The sequence below is a fragment of the Pararge aegeria genome, chromosome 6 (genome assembly GCF_905163445.1).
Source record: "Pararge aegeria chromosome 6, ilParAegt1.1, whole genome shotgun sequence".
NCBI classification, from domain to species: Eukaryota; Metazoa; Arthropoda; class Insecta; order Lepidoptera; family Nymphalidae; genus Pararge; species Pararge aegeria.
In genome coordinates, this window is record NC_053185.1 from 6,816,641 (window position 1) to 6,836,266 (window position 19,626).

At 35.6% G+C, this 19,626-nt stretch overlaps 1 protein-coding gene across 4 annotated transcripts; it reads right to left on the minus strand.

Annotated features, from left to right (window-relative positions):
- Positions 1 to 3,201: 3,201 nt before the first annotated feature.
- Positions 3,202 to 17,903, minus strand: LOC120624483 (receptor-type tyrosine-protein phosphatase N2). 4 transcript variants are annotated; one of them, XM_039891052.1, is made up of 24 exons: positions 17,745 to 17,903; positions 17,427 to 17,656; positions 13,187 to 13,276; positions 12,412 to 12,465; positions 11,843 to 11,906; positions 11,199 to 11,333; positions 9,928 to 10,021; positions 9,731 to 9,860; positions 9,114 to 9,647; positions 8,881 to 9,018; positions 8,465 to 8,620; positions 7,798 to 7,894; positions 7,623 to 7,712; positions 7,437 to 7,516; positions 7,232 to 7,299; positions 6,939 to 7,160; positions 6,550 to 6,701; positions 6,033 to 6,087; positions 5,741 to 5,962; positions 5,423 to 5,620; positions 5,176 to 5,342; positions 4,713 to 4,766; positions 4,230 to 4,407; positions 3,202 to 4,027 (listed from the first exon to the last, which is right to left on the minus strand). In XM_039891052.1, the coding sequence occupies exons 3-24, from the start codon at positions 13,269 to 13,271 to the stop codon at positions 3,917 to 3,919; spliced, it is 3,084 nt and encodes a 1,027-aa protein (XP_039746986.1). In that variant the 5' UTR covers positions 13,272 to 13,276; positions 17,427 to 17,656; positions 17,745 to 17,903; the 3' UTR covers positions 3,202 to 3,916. The 4 variants fall into 4 exon arrangements, with proteins under 4 accessions (XP_039746986.1, XP_039746988.1, XP_039746987.1 ...); XM_039891054.1 differs by having other exon boundaries at positions 6,550 to 6,656; positions 17,427 to 17,903; XM_039891053.1 differs by having other exon boundaries at positions 6,550 to 6,659; positions 17,427 to 17,903.
- Positions 17,904 to 19,626: the final 1,723 nt, after the last annotated feature.

Consider the following 19,626-nt stretch of genomic DNA (forward strand, 5'->3'; position numbering starts at 1 on the left):
ACCAACAAAAGAATAATCACACAACATAAAACAAAATATAGTTATACCTGTATCTAATCTAAAAACGAAGTACATTTGACTAGTGTGGAAAGGACTTTACTAACACGTGCACTATAATGGACTCAAGATAATATGATAAGGCGGGTATTAGCTATAGTTGCGATTCGCGTTACTAGACTAAAACTGAAAATAGAATAATGCGATAAAAGGGTACTCCTAGCCATTTGAAATCTACACGCGTAATGTTAGCTATAATACATTAAAGTATCTTTCAAAATCGTTAATAGTACCTTTATGAGGATCTTGTAATTGTTTCCTCATAGTCTCTCTCCATTTCTGTACGAAAAGTACCAAGCTGTTGTGTCCACTGAGTTTCATACAAATGGTCCGAGATTTGTTAGTTAACTTCTATAATTAAATTTAAGCGTTTCCTAATACATGTAGGTAGTATCCTCAAGTTCTACCGCTAGTCATTAACATTGTCTTAAGTAGGTACCTAAAGTTCTGATTTTCCATAGTAAGTGATGTATTTAACTAGAATGGGTACTGCAATCAGACTATTTAATCAGATATAAGTAATTACTCTAGCTTTAGATCTTAGTCTAGCGAAACATGTTATCTTTAGGTAGGTAAATACGTTAGTAGAGACGACGAAGATTTGCTGAGCAATACTTGGTCACGTATTTGGTACATAATAATTTTTACAATATCATATTTCTTATAGGTATTAGTAAATACTAGATACAACTGAGGTAGTTTGGCCAATGGATAGCATGTTCGAGTACGGATTACGAGGTCCCGGGTAGGATTCCAGGGTCGCAGACCGCAGTCGGGCCAACAATATTTAGTTTTTTTTCTGTAAAATTCTTAGTACCTGCCTGGAAATAGAAAATCTGCGGTGCGTCTCTCCTTCTTCTTCCTAAGTTAGATTATGCCGTCTATTTAGACCTGACTGAACACCTCTTTAATAAATTGGAGGGTTTGCAGAACTTGTGCATTTGATTTATCCCGTGCAAGGAAACATTATCAGTCGTCGCTTTAAATTTTATGTTATTTCGTTTATCTTTATTATTATATATTAGCATGTCGTTATTAGTGTGTATATATTTATACAATTGCTATCTCCCCCCTCTCAAGTGTCTCATTGGCTCCGTTCGCAATGGAAGAGATCACAATTAGTGGTCACCTTTTGCTTGTATATTATTTTTTTTTTCTCTTTTTCTTCTTATTATATTTTTTATGCAACAAACTTTTTTTATTTTATGCAATAAAGTTATTAAATTATAAAGAAATGTTAAATGCCATCCCGCACTGGAGCAGTGTGGTTTATGAAATTTGGCTATTAAACCGTCTCTACTATGAGTTAAGTTAGTTACAATTTGCACTTAACTCAAAAGGAACCGACCTGTCTTATAGGACAGAGTAATTTAGACCCTTGCGACACCAATGCGATATCCCATGATAATACGATAGGTATGCAGCGTAATGGGGTCCATATTATGGAGGGTAGAGGTAAGGAGGATCATCTGTGTATATGAAAAAGTGTCCGTCAAAATGTATTAAATTAGGATGGCGCCACATTTGCATCAAGGTAACTCTTAAAAGAAGCGCCAAATATTGTTAGAGTAGGCTTGAAAAATAAAGAAGGAAGTAAGGTTATATTTACCACAATATTTTGTACAACGTAAGTTGTTGAAATTCTCAATAATTAACTACTTTAGTCGATAATGACATTACATTTTTTAACTCGGCATACTTCAATTCATCTACGATTGCTACATTCATACCATACCCTGTGCATCCACCAGCGCCATTGTGGAGGATTTTTGAACTGTTATTTAGCGCATACAACTGGACACTTTTTCAACTTTTCTCCCATATAAGATGACTCTCCTTACCTCTACCCTCCATAGTCCATATACTGGCTTTTGACATATTATACCTACATCACAGGAAGTTTTGGAGACCGTATACAATCTGGCGCATTTCCATAAGCAAGTACACTCGCGTGAGTCTTGCACACCTGACAAAGTGCTTACCAGACGCGATGGAATATTTCAAACTCAAAAAGAATCTGTATTACATAGTAGTACGCACGTTATAGGTACTGTTTCTAAGAATGGAAAGGATACAATTAAAAGGGAGGAACAAGGACAGCTTTTCCCTAAAATGTTTTAATAGGTAATCAAATCCACCAATTCATCATTCACATAAAAACTACATATAATTTCATACAGAAATACAGGTTAAATATATTTTCTCTTATCTCTAAACTACAATAATTTCCGTGGTAAGTTATTTTTTTTTTTTACTTTTTTTTGCTCATAGTATGCAATAAATATATTAACTTTATATAAATAGTACACAGATAAGTAGATACTACGATCTCTATTGTTTCTGCTAGTCTGTAAATATTATTTTATCTCATTTATCTGATTATTTTTATCAGGTATACCGTTTTTTGGGATATGATTCGGCATAGCCATTGTTTATTTTACATTTTTTCTTTGATTCGCCAAGTACGTTTTTTATTCTATTAAAAAATAACTGCAACTATATGCATAAGGAATACGTTTATGTATACGTATCTTTCCAATCATACGTAGTTAAAGTACATACATATACGTACTCCATGGATAATAACAAACTGATCAATTCATGGATAATAACAAACTGATCAAACAGTAATAATAATAATAATATTTCTTTAATGACTAGTTTCAATCTACGTGAAGCCATCGCTTTGTACATCAACGAATTCCTTGATATTTAATAATTATCTAATAATATTAGTTAAGGTAAGTATACATAACAATTAATAATAAATATATATATATGTTTTAAATTTTACGTTATACGTTGCAGTTACTGCAACCGTATCAATATCCGAAATAAAATATCTGAATTATTATTTTTCGATAGTACAATAAAATGGCAATAATTAGCAAGTAGAAACCAAGAAGAGGTTTGTGATATATTTTGATAAATTGACTAGAATGATCCCTAAATATTTTATTTTATTCGTATGGTCAGTATTTTTAAAAGTAGCTAGATTTGCTGAAATTTTGGTATGAAAATATTTTAATAAATTCTTCATGCTTTTCAAAATAGCACGTAAATAATTTTCCTTTATATAACATAATAGGGACATCGTAACAAACTGTAAATATTATTTTGTAGTTTCATTTGTAGTTTCGCCGTTCTGCGTACATCAGCAAAATATAATACCTAAATATACAATACGGAATAATATAATAGGTATAAAAATGTTGTGAACATAATATTTGAAGCTTCATGCAAAACACACATAATTAAATATAATTTCATTATATAATTTGGCCCAAGTTGAGAATATTCTGATCTTACAAGCTTGTACGATTAATTTCAGATATAGGATATAGACCAATGAGCTTTAAAACTAGTAACATATTAAAAATAGCAATTGGTGCTAAGTTTACTTATTAAGTTTGAAATTAATGTTCGCTTTGTGTACATGGGAAATATTGCGGACTTTAGTAAATGATTATATATACTTACTATACCTGAGTACTTTTAGTACATGATATTTGACTAAGAAGCTCTTAGCATAGTTCTAAGCATATTATTATTGAATTAGCAATGTTTGACTCAATAAGTAATAAAAATGTCAGCATGGGTCTCAACTTGGACCGAATAAAAATGTTTGAACGACTAGTATAGTATTAATAAGATTATAATGTAACGTTTTTTTTTTCGGAGTCATATCAGTGTCAGCTCTATACCTTTGGTTCTTATTAGGAAAACGAATATTTTATTCGTTTTAAAATTTGTGTGAAATATTTTTTTTGCCATTTTTAGTTTTGATGCGTAATTTGCTTCAGTGAAGCCGACACTAATCTATCCGAAGTAACAAAGTCATGTTGGCGAAAGCGAGCGTTTAATTTGGTTTTTCCTTTTCAGAGCCCTCCTTTTCCTTTTCTTTCTCCTTTTCTTTCTTCTCTTGCAGTTGTTGCAAATGCGCAGGTAACGCTTTTAGTATTGCGTGTACCTGTGATGTAATTAAAATATGAATTAATAACGAATTGCGGTGACTCAGTCCTTTGTTGTCCACTCAATGAATTAAATTAAAAAATATTATTTATTTTTATACTTTTAGTTTAGTTTATTCATATTATATACATGTGCATAACTGAACTGTTACCACAAGAATTTTAATTAATAAGAGGACATGAAATATTGGGCAATAATACCTCCTCAGCAACAGCCATCAGTACGAACTCGAACTGCTGTTTTGTCGCGACGGTGCGTGGTCGTTGGTCACGGATGTGCTCCAGGGTTGCGGCGATGTCAATCTCTTTAGCGCCCTTGGCCATGCGGTTCAGCACCATGTCGATGAGACAATACGTGCCTGTGCGGCCGGCTCCATCACTGAAATCATCATTTTATGGTTCCGTAACCAAAGAGTGCAAAATGGGATCGTTAGTCTGTCGGTATGTGCGTCGGTACATTATTCCAATAGTCAAGCCCTTTCATTTGATACCCATATTAAAGGAAGTTGTGAAAAAATATGTAACCCGCCTTTTGGTGGCGGCGGACATCTTGTAAATACTTTCATCAAACCACCCACACACATCAAGAAAGCTGATCTCAATTAATTAGGGCCTGCATTAATACTACTTATTAGTAGTAGTATAAATATTTGCATTGGTTTGAATTTGATCGAATAAACTTACCTGCAATGGACGACAATCGGACAAGACCTTCCACGATACGATTTATTCACTTTCCTGTAACATAATAAATGGATAATTGGGCTTTTTTGTATTCATAGTTTACTAAAATTAACGGTAGAGAGACAACTAAGTTATTAATTGAGTCGTCTCTCCATCGGAATTATAATCTAAACATGTTATTAATGTAAACACAAAAATAGCTGTATAAACTAATGGGAAATTGCCTAAACTTGGAATGTTCAGTTATTAAATCTTCAATCTTACCAACAACTTCAACAAGTTGATATAAACATCAACCTTAGTAGCATAGAGTTCATATAAAAAAAAAAAAATAATCAAAGCAGTAGATATTTAATTTTCCAGTAACATGCTTCAAAACTCAGATTAACATTCACCCCATGCAGTGTTTTTTGCGTGATAAATTTACACAAACAAGTTAGTATTTAAATGACAACACTCTTACCTCCTAAATTCAAGCAAAGCCTTGGTAGAAGATGGCACGCCGTTCTCTGGCCAGGATAGGAAATGGAATTGGGTAACGGTTCGGGTTTCGCCTGTGCGTTGGTTCTTCAGGTAAAAGCTGCGTACCAAGTAGTCGTCACACCAGATATGCTCGCTGACTAGATGCACCTGAAATAATAAATATTCAAATACAAAATCATCTAATCGTTGATAGTTTTCTCCTTAATGTTTGAAATTTTAATATTTACCTCGTAGATGTGGTACAGTTCAGATCCCTCTTCTGGCCAATATCGGTGGCAAAGTTGCTGGCCGTTCTCAGTGAGGCGAGTAAGCATGACCATCACGACACTTCCTTGTTCCCAGACCAACTGCCAGAAGTCAGGGGTTGTGTGCGCAAGAGGACCAGTAGCGGCGATATATGCAGGATTACGAGGATCGTGGTCGGTCTAAGAAATATAATGTTTTAAGAATATAATGACGATGGCCATTGAATATGCTATAATATTATAATAGAAACTTCGAAGTTTAATTAAATAACGTCTAATTGCTAGAAATTCAAAACTCACGATGGTAGACGCATTAATATAATCAGATCCGAGATGGTTGGACAGCATATTAAGTGTGACCCTCGAATGGTCGTAGGGCAACATGTCAGCGTAGCGATTCTTCCCATTATTGTCTGGCTTTAATGCAGCATTAGTGGCACATGGTTCAGCCTCATAGGCGCATAGAGCTCGCCACTCTTGCTCAAGACGGTCCTTATTGCGGAGATGGTCTTCCATGTATGCCTAAAAATGAGATTTAATTGAGGAAACCACCAGCAAATATTATTTGGAAAACTTGTTAGAAAAAACTTACTAAAACCATGTGTCCAGTCGATATATCCATATTAGTAAGGGCCGGTTCCTCACTCCTGTGTTGAAGTAAATATTATAATTAACTATACTGAAAAAAGTATTTAAAAAAACACATTGAAATACCAGTACTCCTTTCCTTATAGTGTATTGTTGCCCTGAATAACGTAGTTCTAGTTGTTATAAGAATAAAGCTGCCCAAGGCTTTAATATTAAAGAACCGAAAATCATTCCTCATGAATTAAATAGTGGTTCCGTTAATAAGCAAAATAAACTCTACTTCCGTAGAAGAACCAGAGTAACCGACAAAAGCGCATGCAGTTGTATAGCTCGGGTGGCAATGTTTGGGGCACAATTTTCATATCACCAAAAACCTTAAGAGTGCTTGTACCGTTCAACAGAGCTGCAGAGAGTTATTGATCAGAAAAGGCACAAGACCGTGGAATTTGAAAAACTATAATAGACTCATATCCAAAAATAGATTTCTGTCGGTATATACGCTGATGATGAAATTAACTCACCATGAAGAAGTGCTGGAGCGAGTAGACGGCGAGTTTCCATCAGGTTCTCGAGAGAGTGACGTGATACGTTGCGGTGGTTCGGCTGTGTGCGAAGGGGCAGCTGTCGTCTGCTGACCCGTCCATTTGCCCGACATTCGGGCACGACAAAGTTCCTAATTATTCATTCTATTTTATAATTCTTAAATCTTAACCGTAACTGACTCGTCTGGAGACGCGCATGCATGATTTAGTCTTAAATGAATCGTATTTCAAATGATGCACAAAAAACTGTATGACCAATCCTATTATTACAAGATTATGTAAACTCTCAAAACTCACTTAGCAAAGCTATATGACTTTTGAGAGTTTCTTTTGAATTCTTAAAAACTTATGTTATTACTGTAAGCTACCTGATAATCTCTGGTGGCTTCTGCATCTATTTCGGCAGCTGAAGATAGTCCTTGCATCTTCCGTTTAGATCCAACTATGTCATGTCTCAACATTACCGCAACAATCACCGCACCAACGATAAGCACAGACATACTTCCAATGAGAGCAAAAAGAACTGGTAATGACAATCCGAAGAATCGAGGTTCTTGAACGATCGGGTGGCTTATGACCGGATGTTTACTCTGTAAATAAGATGTAAGAACATAGGTAAAATGTAATTTAGTATATATATGCATTATAGACAGGTACTTACCCTATCTCCGATGCCAATAGTATCGATTTGTGCTCCTGTTTCTACTCTAACTTGGTCTTTGATTGCATCTGCAATAAACACACAGATGGACAACATAAAACATGTAACCTATGAAGGCGTAAGAAGACTTATCTATAGTGGATACTTAGAACTTACTTGATTTTGACAAATAAATAACAAAACTATACATTTAAAAATTAATTACCGATCCTCTTTCCCACTTCGGCAGCATCGTATCCCTTACTATTTTTTTCTACTTTAAAAGTCACTTCGTATGGGTCGACCCTGCAAAAACATGTTTGTAATTAAATATTCATACAATATCATATAATATATGTATCAATATGTAGTTAACATGCAGCCAAGAACGAACAACAATGAAGAAAATTACCGAGGATTGGTAAAAGTATTTTTCTCTAAGCCCAGCATCTGTTCAAGTCTTTCGATAAAAGACATGCCCGTCGCCCAGTCTGTAAGGAACCTGGGGCAAAATTAACAGTATTTTAGGAAAGCGATATCAAAAGCTTGGTAGATTATATCAACATTTACATCAAATATTGAAATACCTATTATGGAAAGTGACGAATGTGTACGACGGGTCATAGTCATAATCGTTGTGGTTATGATTTGGTTTGTTCGAATGCTGTTGATTGGATTTTCGTGCTGAAAAGGTAAAACATATTTAGAATTATAATTAAAATTAGCTAAGCACATTTATACGACAGAAAAGTCATGCATGTATTTTTTTTAATCCCCTTTGAAATAACACTGTGATTATGTTTAGCATGATTATATATATAACATTATTTAGTTGCCAATAATAATTCAAAGTTATTTACCAGGTACGTTATGCATTGAACTTTCCATATTTTATTCCAATTCTTTTATAAGACAAGACTTTATATGGATGTTAGTTTTGGGAAATTAATTTTAACGAATATAGGATAATTAAATACAATACACTTAATAATAAAGGAAAACACTGGTAAAATATATTATAATAAAAGAAAATACACATAAGTAAAAGGGAATTGACAGAGTCTCATGCGTATTGTGTTATATAAAGAGTGCGGCTTAGGGAAACACTTAGTGCAGACATTCTAGGTACGACGTGGCAGTGCAATTACTTCAAAAATCAAAAGGGAAGTTCATTTGAGGCAAATTCAGCTCAATCTGGAATCTATTATAGGGCACATCGAGAGGCTAAGGCATTTAGGCCGCCGTGACACTAACCTGTCCCTGATTTATTGTTGTATAATATCATTAAAGTTTTCGCGTCCAGACGCGGACCAGGCTTTTTAACATCATCTCTTTCCCTACGCTTAAAGCCCCATTCTCTATTAAGTAAATCTTGAAAATCTTCCGATAAATAAAAATTTGTATTTTCACCTGAAACATCGTCAGCATTTGTAACAGTTTCGGTCTAGTTGGAATGTCTTTCCTGGCAGAGTTACTTGGTTCAAATAACAAACAAATATTATTTAAATTATAGGATATATGTAACAGAATATACATCATTTCTCAGCAAATTGGGGCTTCTCATAGAGGTATACATTTCTAACATATTATTAGTGCCTATAAAAAAATAAAAAAACAACAAAAATCTGATTAAGACCGATATTATTTTGGGTGAATTCGGTCCAACTTACCCTGAAGTTCGTCAGGTTTTAAAGGACCTCCTTCAGCATACAGATTTTCTTTTGCATTTAGTCGGGCTGCGGTTATGTCACGCCAATAGTTCATCAAATATTCTCTATACTTAGGATTTCGTAGTTTGGTATTAGAATCTGTAAATTAACAAAGAATATTAGTGAATAGATTATGATGATGTCATTATTTTATAAAGCAATAAAAATTACTGCAGTATTATTGATGCAATAACCTTTTCCATGATAGGAATCTAAATCCCCACTGCCAGCATCAATAGGGAACTCATCAGCACCGTCCTCTTCATAATAAACTCTTTGTTCTTGAATATCACCTGGGTTTTCATATTCGAAAGGAAAATTCTTTTCAGCAAAACTTTGTTTGTACTTCTCTAAAGCATTTGAGCGCACCTCGGCATCCAAAGGTGAGAATTGATTGCTAACAATGTATTCAGCGGTGTTTGGCAGGGGTTTGGTTTTAAACTGCCTAAAATGAGCTCCTAATCGTTCTTCATCCTTCAAATCATTATCGCTACTAGGCCGTTCAATCTTCGTCTCTGCTAGAGACTTTTTTTCTTTATCAACAAATTCACTAGGAACTGAATCTATAGCATCCCTTGCCATTTGTTCTGCTTGTATGCGTTCTCTAAAGCCTTCAAAAGGCATAATAACTGGCGATTCTTCAATACCAGTCATAAGCATCAAGTCCCGTAATTTGTCACTCGGAGTATCTCCGGCTTCCAGATCATCATTAACAACTGGCACTTCTCCTGTTGAATAAAAGTATTTATACATGGATTATTAATTGAAAAACATAAATACAACTTCGTCAAGCTATTTTTTTTTTAAATACCTTGTGCTAAATACGTTGATGGGTCTTCTTCTGGTGTGAAAGGAGGATTGTATACCTCATTTGCATAATCGGAGTCTGCTAGTTGTGAGTTTGGCGTGAATCGTACATAGGCTGTCTCGTCGGGATCAATCTTAAATTTAAATTATTTATTAATTTCCCTTTTTGGTTTAGTAAAAATATTATTATCTATCACTTACTTCAATGGTTTCGTCGCCTTCTCCTGGCGGTGCAGTATTTAGCTTGGGATCAGTGAAATGGTCACATAATTTAGAATTCACGTTAGCCGGATTCCTGGGTAAAAAAAAATAGTTAAAATAATTCACTTTGTGAAAGAAAAAGTATTAGTGAACTCCGAATATAGTTACTGCAGGTTTTATATGTTTAAAAATAACATGGAAAAGTTGAATTAAGATTTAATACAATCCTTTATATAATTATATACGTAGAAGTAAACTAGATCTCGTTTTTTTATTCAAGATTCTTAATAATAAAATTAATTGTTCTTCTTAATTGTTATTACAGAGCTTTAGTTACAAAGTTCCCATGAGATATCCGAGGTACCCTATTAAAACCCTCTTAACTTTCCCTCGCCGTTCAACAGTTATGGGTGCCAACTCGCCAGTCCCTAGGTTATGTCAACTTTATAACAAGTTTAATATTGTAGATATACATTGTGGTTCTCTGGCCAAATTCCGGAGATTAATGGAATTAGCTTTAAGCAAAGTATAATAATTTTTTTTTTTTTCCTTCCTACACTGTATACACTTTCATCTTGTTTGTGTAGTTGTAAGCTAGTTTAACGCTATTTATTGCATGCGGTGTTTACCTGTAAGTAGATTTACATTTTGTCTTCATACAGTATAAGCTAGTTTAAATTGTTTTTTTGAAATGTAAAGCTGTTGGTAAACCAAATAAAAAAAAAAAAATCCTACACTGAATGAACAGTTCTTTGTTTTAATCGGCTTCCAAGAAAAGTCAATAATTAGTGCATAATACGTGAAACCAGTGCCTGATTAAGCAAGCGCGGGGCCCGTAGCAAATTCTTGCCCAAAAAGAGCCCTTGATCTGCTATGGGCTCTTAAGTATAAAGTAGTAAAAATACAATTCAATAATCAATACGTATAAACGTATCTTAAATACAATACGTAGGTATTTGCTATCCATTGGTTACAATTTTGTGGGTAATTAATAGTGTAGTAGATTACTATAGGAGATGTCTGTGTGCGTGGGCGTGTGCGTGTGCGTATGCGTGTCTGTCAGTCAGTCAGTCAGGCAGAGATGAGTGGTATTACAAGCATGCTTGCATGCTTGTAGTGCCCGATTAACGTGGTTAATCGGGCACTGCATGAAACGGATTGTAAGGTGGTACGAACGGTGGTAAGGGATTAACTAAAATATAATAAGTATTTAGAGTAATAAATAATCATCGTGTTAAGTCACACACTTAACACGATGTATGAATACTAACAAATGCCGACGAAGTGCATACAGCATGCTTTGTAGCACGCACTGTGTGTACGCATGCTCCCATCGGTATCCACGTGTTGCCAGCTGCTGCAGTTCCCTTTCAAACCACTGCAGCTGCGACGAGCTCATGTCATATCTATTTATATTACAAACAAATAAAGATTACACAAATGCAGCAAATTCAATACAGCTTTCGGAACCAGGAACATCGTACCTATATTTAGAACGTACCTAGTTGTTTGTATTTTATCTGCAAATTCTCTTCTATATCTGATCATACTTAGTAGGAAATTAAAAAAAAATACATGTGAATTCTACGAGTCTACCTGAGTCAAATATTACTTTGTGCTTTTGGGACAAAATAGGCACCTTGGACTAATTATTATGAGCTAGCTACAAGCCTACAACTTTTGAAAATGAGAACACAATTTAGGCTGAAAAATATGTAATTTTCCGAATAATTATTTATGATTTATCGGATATTGGAAGTTGTATATTGTTGTAAATTTTATAATATTTCTATATTATATTAGTTATAAGTATTCTTTGCTCAAAACGAATAACATAAGTAGTTATTTTTTTTTAAATTATTAACAATAAAAAAATAATTAAATAAATGCAAATTTTCAAATGAACTAAACTTACCGGTAAAGGGCCCCTTCTTCGGGTTCACTTTCGTAGACAGGAATGCACTTCCCGAATGCAAAGTCTAAAGGACGAAAAAAGGTAGATATGACTTTAGTTAAGTCATTTTGGTGCAAACTGCTCGTTTGCTGCATCGTTTGCAGACATAATAACCATTATTATCATATTTACCGATGGACATAAGCTGTATCCCTTTATTAAAAAGCCTTAGCTGCGTAGCAATAAGAGCTTAATAATTATTTCATAAGCTATAACTGTCATATGCTACTTTTTGGAGTGTTTTGGACAGTCAAAAACGGCCTGCCAGTGGAGACATCGGTCTCCATTGACGGGATAAGGGTATGCTTGACATCGGTTAAGCATCCAAATTTTTGAGTCTATTGGCTCTCACAACTGCGTTGACAATATCTGGCCAATAAACAATACATCGTATCATTTGAGGTATATCCCATTCAATTCTTCTGTGAACGCTAGTGATCCTTCTAATGTTGGATAAGAACTTTTGCGGATCAGTAAGGATTCAGGTTAAATAAAATCTGATTAAGTTGCACAAATATTTAGGTTCTTACCGTCATAACACCACTCCACTCCCTCTATGCAGAGAGACGAGCTGAACAAGCAACCTGTACATAAAAATAATAGACATTACATTCATTCATTCATTACAAAAACAACTATATTTTTCATAAAATACATTACTAGCAAAACTGTTGCCCGCGTTCTTCGTTGTCGTTAGTTACGTTTTAAAAATCCCGTGGAAACCGTTTAAGTTAAAAGTAAGCTATGTTATTCTTTGTCCACGGAATTAAAAACATACAGAAACAGTGTACAAGACTACTAAGGAAGCATCAAAAAACACTTCACTTTAGAATGATTTCTCGAACAAACGGTTGGTCGATTCATACCATATGGCAGTTGACAGTCATTATTTCATCTCTAATGTTCCAAGCAGTCATGGGAAAATGGGATAAAATTGTGAGCTAGCAACATTCCGCAGGTAAAGAGACGTGCGTAGAGCGTTTTCACTGTTTTTGGACACAATCACTCCGTACAATAATGAATAAGGATTCTGTATGTTCTTAATTGAATATCTTTGTTCTTTCATTTAACTTTATGCCAAAAATTAAATTGATTTATTGCTGAGTGAGGGCATAAAGCAAGGCCACACAAACAAATAAACTCACTTTCGCTTTTATAATAATATTAGCAAGGATAGCACAATCGTTTCTGTATAATCTGTCCTAACAAGTTCGTAAAAATCTTTAGTAATCTTTGCCCGGTTACCGCTTTCATCTTTACTGACCAAACTAAGATATGACTAAGATATTAAAATGTTTTCCTTACCTATGTTCCCATCGGCATGCGAGGGCGCCAGCGTACTAAACAACGCCAGCGCCCACAGAGCCTCCCGCCAACACATTCGGCCCATTACATCTGAAACAAGCATGAGTTCACAGAATAGAAAATACTACTTATGGTGCTCAATGCTGCTCTAGTGCTGCTTAAAAAACATAAACTACTCTTTAATAAGACTACAAAGCTGTCCTTAATTAACGCGTTCAGTAAAAAAATTCTCGCTAGGTAAAAAAAAAGATAATACCTACCTAATATTATGTAGATATTCTTGTTGCTTTTGGTTGTTTTTATTAAATGACTAATTTATTCTGATACTACTTGTTGTTCGTTCTTTTATTTCGGCTCTTAGAATATCCCGTGGGAACCGTTTGATTTCCGAAATACATTTGGCATAAAAAGTAGCCTTTGTCAATACCGTCTTCTAACTAAATGTATGCCAAATATCAGGTCGACTGGTTGCTTAGTTAGACGGTAAGGACAACAAACAAAGAAACACTTACGCATTGATAATATAAGTATGATGATTTCCTCCCAGTGTAGGTGAAAAAACTATCGAATTTAATAATTTAGCTCTAAGTAATAAACTACTTGTACTTCTTTAAAGAAGTAGTGTATAACGTCTTCTTTCTACTTCGCGAGGCGTTCTAAACTTGCATGAAAGACACTTGGGACCTGTATACGAGACGTACTATACTTGCATTAAAGACATTTCCTTTCTGTATACGAGACGCATTAAACTGACATAAAAGACACTTGCGACCTAAATACCAGACGTGCTATTCTTGATTAAAAGACACATGCGACCTCTTTGCGATACGTTCTAAACTTGCATAAAAGACACTTGCGATCTATATATGAGACGTACTAAACTTGCATAAAAGCCATTAGCGAACAAAATACGCGACGTACTAAACTTGCTTAAAAGGCACTTGCGATCTGTATATGAGACTTTCTATACTTGCATATAGAACACTTCCGACCTCTATGCGAGACGTACTAAACTTGCATAAAATCCACTCGGGACCTATATACGAGACGTACTATACTTGCATTAGAGACACTTCCTTTCTGTATACTAGACGCATTAAACTGACATAAAAAACACTAGTAACCTGTATGCGACACGTACTTTAATTGCATAAAAGACACTTGCATTCTGTATATGAGACGTACTAAACTTGCATAAAAGCCACTAGTGATCAATATACGCGACGTACTAAACTTGCTTAAAAGGCACTTTTGACCTGTATACGAGACGTACTATACTTGCAATAAAAAGCACTTCCGACCTCTGTGCGAGACGTACTAAACTTGCATACAAAACACTTTCGAGCAGTATGCGACACGTACTAACCTTGCACTTGCGATCTTTATACAAAACATACGAAACTTGCATGAATGACACTTGCGGCCAATATACGAGACATCCTAAACTTGCATAAAAGACTCTTGCAACCCATATACGAGACGTACTATACTTGCATAAATGACACTTGCGACCTATAAACGAGATGTACTAAACTTGCAGAAAATACTTGTATGTCCTGTATACGAGACGACTGATAGAAATGACACTTGCGGTCTGTTTACGAGACTTACAAAACTTGCATAAAAGACACTAAGCTGGCGCAGAGTAACCGTTCGCTCGCGGCCCGGGCCGCCGTACCTGTTATAGCAGTTTTCGCTTATCAAAGATGTGAAAATCTGAGCCGTGTAAATCTACATCTAATTATCAGCAATGTTAAATGTGAGGTTCATTCACCTTTACCTTTTGACTAAGGTCCGATTACACCGTTGAAACTAAACTCGACTAGGCAAGCTTACCGCAGTCCAAGCGTTCAACCGGGCTCTAAAGAGTTGGAACGTTTGTATAGCAAAACGTGGTTTTATTAAACTTAGTTTCCGAAGCGAGCTGTGAAACAGCCCGAAGAATAAAGCTTGTAAGTACTAATAACAGTTGTACGTACCTACCTGACAATAACTACTCGGGGATTATAACCTTTGACCCTAATTTGTATATCAGTCTATTTCCTATTGAGGCTATGAATTGATTATTATGGAATGAACAACACAACCTGACGGTATCCCTACCTACTTATTTCACATTCTGCTGTTAGGTAGGTTATATGTCTAGATTATTTAATGTACCTATCATTTACATCTACTTATAAAATGTAATGTAATGTAAAAAGATCTATAAAATGTATGCTGTATTACCTAATTATTATTATTTTTGTCAAATTATTATGAAGAGTGGTATTAAAATAAATTAAGGTTTGCTGTACCTACCTATTAGGTACCTTTATTCAAAATTTACAAATCCGAGTTATGGTAAGGTACGGGGTAAGGAGTTGCGGTAAGAACCTAGGTAGGACCTACTCTTCGTCAAAAAATATTTCCATATCTGTTATGACGCCATCCATGTGGACTCATATTGATTAGGTATGTACCTACGTAGGTGATTTGGTGTCTTACCTGTATGACTAGAAACCAAAGTTTTGCTGAACTTCGTCTCTTATCTCATTTTGACTTGGGTCGATACTGGAAAGTTTGAAACCTATTCACCTACATCCCGAGTTCAAAGTTAAAAGCTCAGTAGGTATAGAACACTTTTCGATGCTAAAGCTAAAAGTAAGTCTACAAATGGTTGTTCTAAAGTAGTTTAAAGCCGGAATGATAACAGGTTATTTATCTAATGGAAGGTTACCTATATTAGGGCAGATCTAGTTAATTAAAATGCTGCAACCGTTTTGAAAAAAAAATAAACCCATAAAATAATTATAAATACTTTTTGATAATTAATTTAAAAAAAAACCTAGAGGTTACAATTGACTGCAATTAGTAATTACAGTCAAAAGTAGCGAGAGCTATAATAACTTGCCTAAATTCCTTACTGGCATCTATTAAGTGCTATTTCTTCTTCATTGATAGGTACTGAGGTTATAGTACCGGGTAGGTACTTAGTAAGGAATGTAGGAACCTACCGACGAATATAAATCGTGATTATTTAAAGGAATCTTACACCTTTTTCAGACTCATTGCGTGATGTTTCACCGATTCTATCTCTAATAACAAATTACAGTGAAACTTCGAATTTTCTTTTTTTTAAGTAGGTACGAACTACCTACCTACTTACCTTCAATAATACCTAATTATCACTACAGTGTTAATCATATTATTTTTATTAAAAAGCTTAGGGATGCATTGCTCTAGCTATTAATAATTAGTAGGTATAATAATATTTTTTTATCGTCTTTAACCTCGTGCTATCCAATCCATAAACTCATTATTTTTTCCATCAACTCATTTCAATGGAAAAATTTACATTACCGCTGTACGCATAGGGATATTGTCTTTAGCAGGTAGATACCTAACTACTTTACATGAACCGAATAGTAGGTATTTGATAGATTCTTTCATAAAAGCTTATAGGTACTACGACTAGTAGGTAGGTAGGTTCCTATAATGTCACATAAGAATCGCTGGTAAGGACCCACCGTGCAGGATATATTGCTCATGCACCTACGCTTAAAGCATTGCAGTCTTAGAATTCCGCAAGTAAGTTTATGGTATGGAATGGTTTATGGTGGTGTTTTAAATATCCGGTCCTACGAAATGCGCGAGGGGCAAGAGTCAACACTCTCAGCACATTATTTCGATTACATATAAAACTCTAAGAGTATGGAACTGAGCACATGATAAATAAGGTACAACACGGATAGGTAATGGAAATCTATAATTTGCCATGTTCGGTTGGTTCCCAATGACGTAGGCGTTCGTGCCCTTTAGGTACGTACCTACCTACCTGCCCACGCAAACGGCCGGGCTAAAAGCGCTTTATCTCCGTTTATGATCCTAACATTCGTATAATCTAACGTTTAACAGCAATGATAATTGAATTAACATCTAATTAGGTATGAGGGAGTAATTCGATTATGACATTTATGACAAATTTGTAATGGGTCCTGAATAATTATTCTCTATTAAAAGTCCAACCGTAAAAAAGCTTACCAAAAACGAGAACTAATAAAAAGAAAATCCTTTCTATTCAGACTTAAGATGTATGATAAAACACGCGTTTACAAACAAATACTTAATGCATAAAATTTTACTGATGCGACATTTGATATTGCCTCAAAAGAAGCACATCTTTGCTAAGGGTGTGATACGCGTTTAGGAATTGTAGATATAATAATGTGATTAGAATGCATAAAAGATCTGTACGCACCGTTTAGAACCGCCAATAAAACCGGAACATTTCCGTTTTGAAATAGATCACTTGTGTCCCTCGATAGTCACTGAGACGCGGGTTTTAGATCGGTCTTCGCGGCAGGATGCAATGCCACCAGCTGGGTTCCGAAGCCAAACGGACCTGCGCACTCCGCTATATCGATCTTGCGCCCGTCCATTCACGCGGTACGTACCTATAGTACCTACCGCTTCCCCGCCTACATAACACTGTCCGAAAAGATGTTATACTTCAATCATCATTAGATAACGTGATATTACGAATAGTTCTCAAAGCTTCCACACTCAAACCACTTACGAGACCCAGGAATTGGTGCCGTAAATACGAAAGTCAATTTGGGGAAGCGATATTCCCGTATCCAATCATATACTTATATTTACGTATATATTTCAGGCAAATAAAACGTTATGTAGATACTGAAATGTATGTTAGTTCGTGATATCGGAGACGCGTCTGTAATGGCGCCCACTGGGAAGTTATTGTGGAACAACGCTTTGCATACTAATGAGTAATGACGCTATAGCGATAACATTAGGAGTCGATATTGCGATGTACCTACCTAAACAGCCATGTTTTGAACAATGTCATGCGTGTTTACAAATTATTTTTTTAATACCTAAGTATTTTAAGATTCTACAAGTTAGCCCATGTCTGCAATCTCATTTGCTGGCAATATGTTACATTCTTAAGATTGTAACGTCCTAAACTATTAGAGGTAAGCCCGGTACCCCAATCTGTCGCTTTATCGTACCGGAACGCTAAATCGCTTAGTGGCACGTCTTTTCCGGTGGGGCTGTAACTAACCACGGCCGAAACATTCCGCCAGACTAGAAATTTCACAAATTATAAATCCCCCAGATGCCCCTGCCTGGAATCGAACCCGGAACCTCCAACAGCGCTAACCGTTGCGCCAGGGAGGTCGCCACAATGTTTGTGTAGCATTGATATCATATACAGTGATAGCTTAGTGGTAGGGACCGACTTCCGACCCTTTCGAAATAGACTGAGTTCGATCCCCGGCACGCATCGCTAACTTTTCGGAGTTATGTGCGTTTTAAACGATTCTATATCAAAGGAACACAATTTGAGGAAAAATTCAATTCATTATGTGAAGATACCCGTGCCCTGTAGGGGGCCGATAATGGTTGATGATTATACCTCTTCATAGATTGATAATTCAGACTGAAATCATAAAAACTATTTATGAAATAAAATTAACATGCAACAAACAGCTGGTAGGTTTATCCATTGGAATGTTTAATCAAGAATTTCTCAGTTTTTCACGACCAGGGAGGTCGTACACAACTGAGAAATTCTCAACTGAGAAGTTTTAAGTGGAAGGCCCGAGTTTGATCGGCAGCGGCTATTTGGGAATTTATAATTGTTTTTTTCTGGTCTGGTCTGGTCTGGCTTTGACTGTGGCTACTACTACTACCCTACTGACTAAGATGTGCTGGTAAGCGATTTAGAGTTCCGTTTGGTTGAATTTGTTTAATATACCTACCATACCACTAACAGGTTAGCCCGATACCAGCTTGGACTGCATCGTCAATTACTAGCTGATGAGGTTGCGGTTATTGGCTAAATTGTAATGGAATAAAAAAAAACACCTCGGAGTTAGGTTGACTGTGTAGACAGGTGCACCTCCGATTAGCATTTTAAAACCGTTATCCGCGTCAGTCTTCATAACTCAAAATTCATATCCGGAATAAGACAATACCTTTAACTTTTACACCCACTCACGGCAAAAGTTCAAATTGACTTAATGAATTCAGCGCCCGGCTGTTTCTAAGCAGCGGTCCGCGTTTAGTGAAGAAATATAATAATAGCTGGCTTGCGAAAGTTTCAATGGATGTAAACTTCACAAACAGAATAGGTACTTTATACCAAGAGCCTGTCCGTTACCTTCATGGAAATTTCCTATTCATAAATGTTAGGTAGGATAAATTGGCAGTCTTCCAAATTCAAAAAATCTTTCAGCATTCAGATAGGCATATCACAGGACCTTATGAAGCATTCGTACATGTTTACATTATTTTAAGGTAACTCAAAAAACGATGCGACCGATGATAGCCCAGTGGGTAGGACTTCGACTTCACTTCCGTGGTGAGGCGATTTCAAATCACAGCACGCCTTCACACCTTTAACTTTTCTAAGTTACGTGCGTTTTAAGCAATTA

What these genes read in the sequence shown, in the direction of transcription:
- LOC120624483 (XM_039891052.1), bottom strand. Translation starts at nt 13,271, where the DNA reads ATGGGCCGAATGTGTTGGCGGGAGGCTCTGTGGGCGCTGGCGTTGTTT. An exon ending in AAGGCGACGAAACCATTGAA is followed by an intron (nt 9,861 to 9,927) that starts GTAAGTGATAGA and finishes TTTAAATTTAAG; the next exon opens with ATTGATCCCGACGAGACAGC. An exon ending in CGACTGGACACATGGTTTTA is followed by an intron (nt 5,963 to 6,032) that starts GTAAGTTTTTTC and finishes TCTCATTTTTAG; the next exon opens with GCATACATGGAAGACCATCT.